Below are 6,173 nucleotides of genomic sequence, written 5' to 3' on the forward strand. Positions count from 1 at the left end.
AAAGAAAATTGCCGTTCTGGCTTAAAAGTGCTGTAAAAAATTAATTAAAAGAAAATAAACTGGAAATAAGGAGTGTCGTTGTCCCTGCTACTGTCTACTGGTAGTACTTTTTTAGGTGCTCTATATTCCATGGGTGATGCAGTCTTTGCCCGTCTAGTGTTTCTAGGTGGTAGGTCTCCTTCCTATGCCATGATGCGATTATGTATGGTCCTTCCCAGTTAGGTCCAAGCTTCCATTGGGAGGTGTCTTTTGTGGCGCCCATCACCTTTCTTAAAATAAGATCTCCAACCTGGAAGTCTCTGCGTCTGACTTTGGAGTTGTAGTGCTTAGCCATAAGGTTCTAGTATCGTGCTAGTCTTTGCTCGGCAGTTGCTCTGATCTCATCTATCAGATCAAGTTGTAGGCGCATAACTTTATCATTCCTACTCTCGTCATAGTTTTCCACTCTGTAACTTGTGAGTCCTACTTCGGCCGGGATGACTGCCTCACTTCCATACGCCAAACGAAATGGTGTCTCTCTTATAGGCATCCTTGCAATTGTCCTGTAAGCCCATAGGATGCTTGGTAATTCTTCAGGCCATATCCCCTTTGCCCCCTTGACCTGAGTCTTGATAATTTTGAGTAAGGATCGGTTCATAACCTCAACTTGTCCGTTAGCTTGAGGGTGGGTAGGCGATGAGTAGTGATTCTTGATCCCTAGTTGTGAACAAAATTTTCTGAATGCGTCATTGTCAAACTGCTTCCCATTGTTTGAAACTAATACTCTAGGTATACTATACCTATAGATGATGTTTCTCTGGACAAAGTTTCACACATTCTTCTCTGTGATGGTAGCTAGAGCTTCAGTTTCTACCCATTTGGTGAAATAGTCTATATCGACCACTGGGAATTTTAGCTGTTGAATTGCTATTAGGAATGGACCCATGATGTCCAATCCCCACTGCGCGAAAGGCCATGGGGCCGTCAATGGAGTGAATTCTTCCGTTGGCTGCTAAATGAGGTTGACAAACCTCTGGCACTTGTCACATGCTTTGATATAAGCAATGGCATCCTTCCGCATGGTAGGCCAATAGTATCCTGCTCAGATGAGTTTGTACATTAATGACCGTGACCCAGAATGGTTTGTGCAGACTCCTTCATGGACTTCTTGCATGAAATAGTCTACCTCTTTGGAGATGAGACACCTCAAGTACGGTCTGGAAAAACCCTTTTTGTATAGAACATCTTTGATCAGGACAAAACATGCCACTTGAACCTTCAACCTCCTCGTTGCTTCTTTCCCGTCAGGCAACACGCCGTCCTTTAAGTATGAGTTTATTAGTGTCATCCAATAGTCCTCGAAATCTATTTCTTGTACACTGATGTCGTCTATTAATGGTGAGATTTGAACAAAGGATAGTACCTGACTAGGGACGAGCATGTACTCTGCTGACGCAGCTTTAGCAAGACGGTCAACGTTCTCATTCTCCTCCCTTGGTATTTGAACAAATTTTACTTGGAGGTCGCTTACCCTATTCTTCACTTACTCGAGGTACTTCTTCATTCATTCGTTCTCGCAATCATAGTCACCATTAACTTGACTGGTCACTACCTGGGAATCGCAGTACATGACCATATTTGCAGCTCCTGCCGCCTTGGCGAGATCCAGCCCTTCTATTAAAGTTTCGTACTCCACCTCGTTATTAGTTGTAGGGAAATCTAGATGGACCATGCATTCAATTTTATCCCCTTCTGGGCTATGGAGTACCACACCAGCTCCGCCTGTTTACTTATTGGAAGATCTGTCCATGTGGACGCTCCATTGTGGGCTCATCTCTGCCCTCTGGCCTTCCACAAGAGTAAACTCTACGATGAAGTCAACGATCACTTGTCCCTTTATAGTTGTACGGGGGCGATACTGTACATCGAACTTGATTAATTCAATTTCCCACAACACCATCTGTCCGGCTGCCTCGGGGCTGCTCATGGTTCGTTGTAGAGGTTTGTCAGTTAGAACAATCACCGTGTGCGCCTAAGAGTAGGGTTTGAGTTTGTGAGCTGCTGTCACCAGGGCAAAAGCTAGCTTCTCCATTGGTGGGTACTTTTCTTCTACACCCAGAGCGCTCGACTCGTGAAGTATACGAGCTTTTGAACTCCGTCCTCCTCTCTGACTAAAGTTGCACTAACAACAACTAGGGAAATGGCTAGGTATAGGAAAAACTCTTCTCTTGGTTTGGTCGGGCTTAGTAATGGCGAGGAAGAAAGATATCTCTTTAGTTCCTCAAACGCTTGTTGACATTCGGCTGTCCACTCAAAGGACTTCATCAATGTGCGAAAGAAAGGCAGACACTTGTCTGTTGCTTTTGAGACGAACTTGTTTAGTGCGGCTATCTTACCGTTCAGGCTCTGCACCTCTTTCATGGTCTTTGGCGGAGCTAGCTTCAGTATGGCCTGTATTTTTTCCAAGTTGACCTCAATACCCCTTTGGGATACCATGAACCCCAGGAATTTCCCTGCCGTCACTCCGAACGCACACTTGCTCGGATTTAACTTCATGTTATAAGACCTCAGGGTGTCAAAGGTCTCTTGAAGGTTGTTTAAGTGGTCGTCCTCCCGTATGCTTTTTACCAACATGTTGTCCACTTAAACTTGCACATTCCTCCCAATCTGATGTGCAAACATTTTGTTCATTAGCCTTTGATACGTAGCGCCTGCGTTCTTGAGCCCGAACGACATCACTGTGTAATAGAAGAGGCCCTGGTTGGTGACGAATGAAGTTTCTTTTGGTTGGCCTCATCCAGCTTGATCTGGTTGTAACTAGAGAACACGTCCATGAAACTTAGAAGTTGGTGTCTTGTTGTTGAGTCCACCAAGATGTCAATCCTCGGGAGAGGATAGTTGTCCTTGGGGCAGACCTTGTTTAGGTCTGTGAAGTCCACAGACATCCTCCATTTTCTGTTGGCTTTCTTGACCATCACCATGTTGGCCAACCAGTCAGGGTAGTACACTTCTCGTACGAAGTCTGCTTCCTGTAATTTGCTATGGCCTTGTCGTGCTCCTACGCGAACACACGTTTTTTCTAGCATGTGGGAGAGAAAGAGGGCGACACGTTTAACTTGTGGACTATGACGGATGGATCAATTCTAAGCATGTCCTCATGGCTCTAGGCGAACATGTCCTGGTTTTCCCTTAGAAATGTTGTCAGTGCTTGTCTGATTGGCAGGTTAGTCAGAGTGTCGATTCTCGTAATCCATTCAGCTTTGAGTCGTCAAGGAGAAATTCTTCCAATCCTTCCACTGGTTCTGCCACTATTCGCTACTCCTCTATACACATAGAGTGCAAATGATCGTCCATTTCCAGCATAGCAATGTAGCAATCATGCGCCGCTACTTGATTTCCTCATACCTGTCATACTCCATACTCCATTGGGAACTTGATCATCAAATGGTAAGTTGAAGTTACGGCCTTCTGTTAGTTTTTAGACCCCTTAAAACAATTGATTTAACCTAGGTAATTAGCCAAGTTGTTACTTGGTCCAATTTAACAAATCTAGGTTATCACAATAACAAAGATCAAATCATGCAAAGCAGCGGAAAAATAAATAACACAACGATATGATAACCCAGGAAAACCAAACTGGTAAAAAACCTGGGGAGGATTTAACCTAGCTATCTTCAAGGTAAAAAGCAAATCCACTAGAAAGAATCGAAGTTCATACAATAAGACTTACAAGCCCCCACGCTCGACTTCTTATTGCTACCCACCAGTAGAACTTACTGACACGACCACGTGCAAGCTCTAAATCCACGAACTCCTTCTTTCTTTGGTTTTTGCAAAACACAAACACCCTCGTTTGTGACTTTGAGATTCCACTCAAAGGTTTAGCAACACAAACTCTCCTGTTTGTGACTCCAAGACCACCCTTGAAAGTTTAGATCATCAACACCTTTGATGACAAGAGAAGGCAATAACTTCTACAATACCGGATCTTGAGATTCTTCAAGGAATAATACCGGTAGAAGACATAAGAGAGTTTTTTAGGAACAAATCCCTAAATACAAAAGAGGCACATTCTTTTCTCTCTGAAAAGCCACATAAAAACGTGCTTAGGGTTTCCTTTATATACTAGGAGAAGTAGATTAGAAATCCTAATCCTTAATGGGCTTGAACTGCTGTTTGGGCTTAATTAAAATTTTGCAGATACGACTTTCGATGGATCGAGCCTGTCTTTCGATCGATCGAACCAAACAGATTATGAAATCTTCTTCCTGCAACTTGTATGTTCTTGAATCTTGACTTGAATCACATAGAGCATTGTCTAATAAAACCTATAGACTCTAAGATCTATAGCTGGACAAGTTTGTTTTCACGATTTGCCAATTGTTCTAAACATTTAAAATCTAACAAACTCCCCCTTTGGCAATTCGTGACAAAACTTTCATACAAAATGAAATGCTCAAATACAAGAACAACCCAATACAATAAAATGCCCAATTACATCACAAATCCCAATCTAAGACTCCTAACCTAGAAGTTGCAAGAAGAGGTAGAAGGTCTTGATCAGAATGCACCTGTCTTTCCTGAAACTCTCAACAAACACATCACCACATGTGTGGAAAGAAAGACATATAAACAATAATATGAAATAGAATATAAAAAAAAAAATAAAAGTAAACTAACTCTCCCCTTAAGTTAGATACATCAAAAAGTTTTTATATTCTCCCCCTTTCAAAAACAAATTCAACTCCCCCTAAACAAAACAAACAGGATTCCCACAGATTCTCATCTAAATCTCTCTCCCCCTTTTTGTCACGTATTGACAAAAACAACCCAATCAGAAGGTCGACAGAAAACATACGCAACAGAGAATAGAAAATAGAGACAACTCCCCCTATGAAGAACAACAACTCCCCCTAAGAACCACAAAGGTTAAAAAAAATTTCTCCCCCTATAAAAATAGGAAAAACAAAACAAGTTTTGGGAAAAACAGTTTTAAGGAAAAATAAAGGGGTTGAGGATAAATAAAAAGACACAAACCAAGTTTTAAAAAAAAACTAAGTTGAGGATACACATGAAGAAAAAATATTCTCTTTTTCAATAAAATGCAAACATGGCACTATGTGACCCATAAATAGTTGCATGAGTAGAGAAAATATTTGCACATTGATTATCCATCATATCTCTTATGAAAAAAATTTCTACAGTTCACACATAAAAAAGGCATATACTAGAAAGTACATAACTCAAAAATTAATCAATCAATTTTTTGATCAAGTTTAGTACCCAATGTAGTAAAGTGTATGCATGTTATGTGCGAAAACGATGAGAGATATGACTGCAAAACTGCAAGATAGATACAAAAACAATGCAATGCATGTGAATCCTAAATATAAATGATGCATGGAAAAATCAAATTTTTGAAAAAACAGAGCAATTTAATGCAGAAACTCCTCAAAGCACAATATTTCATGAATGAAATGCATGAGTATGAGATTAAAAGTTTTTCAAAAACACTTGAATTCAATCCAGATTTTCCAAAAACAAGTTTTTCAAACAATTTGACCTCAAGTCTCAATCATTAAAGACATTTTGCATCAAAATCCAGGACCATGTAATCTTGGATGGCCACAACAAGATCACACACAATATAATGTACCGAGTTTAGCAGAGAGTAACTTGTGTAGTGTGTGCAACTAGCAAAAGTTTAAGATACATGTGAGGTGATATATAAATAGAAATCAATCACAAAGTCTACAAAATTTATCACAGAGAATTTGAAAGAGACTATCACCTAAAGAGATACATCATATAACTCCCACATCTCCTAGAAAACAAGCTTGCAATCATGTAAATTTCTTGATTTTTGCCTCATAATATACACACCAGTTTTAATTGTTCAGAAACTTATTAAAATAGCCGGGATAATGTACACACCAATTTTAGCATTTATAATCGAAGCTACACCTTATATTCTTTTTGTGCATGTGCTACACTTTCTCGAGCACAAAATCTTATGATATGCACTAAGGTGTTCATGATTGGCTAGTAAACAGTGGTGAGATGGTTATTTATGCCTTTCTCAAAAGGATCAAGTCCGACAGTCAAAAAACATGTGACTTTAAGATCAAGACAAAGTGATCAAACCATAGACATCTTTCCCACACAACATGCACTACAAAGTTTCAACTAGTAAA

The 6,173-nt window shown here is 40.2% G+C and overlaps 1 protein-coding gene across 1 annotated transcript; it reads right to left on the bottom strand.

The window, feature by feature from the left end:
• Window positions 1-340: 340 nt before the first annotated feature.
• Window positions 341-1,966, bottom strand: LOC126710191 (uncharacterized). The gene is made up of 2 exons (XM_050410574.1): window positions 1,770-1,966; window positions 341-779 (listed from the first exon to the last, which is right to left on the bottom strand). Exons 1-2 carry the CDS (start codon window positions 1,964-1,966, stop codon window positions 341-343), a joined length of 636 nt encoding a protein of 211 aa, XP_050266531.1.
• Between the last annotated feature and the right edge of the window lie 4,207 nt (window positions 1,967-6,173).

Source organism: Quercus robur, chromosome 12 (genome assembly GCF_932294415.1).
Source record: "Quercus robur chromosome 12, dhQueRobu3.1, whole genome shotgun sequence".
NCBI lineage: Eukaryota > Viridiplantae > Streptophyta > Magnoliopsida > Fagales > Fagaceae > Quercus > Quercus robur.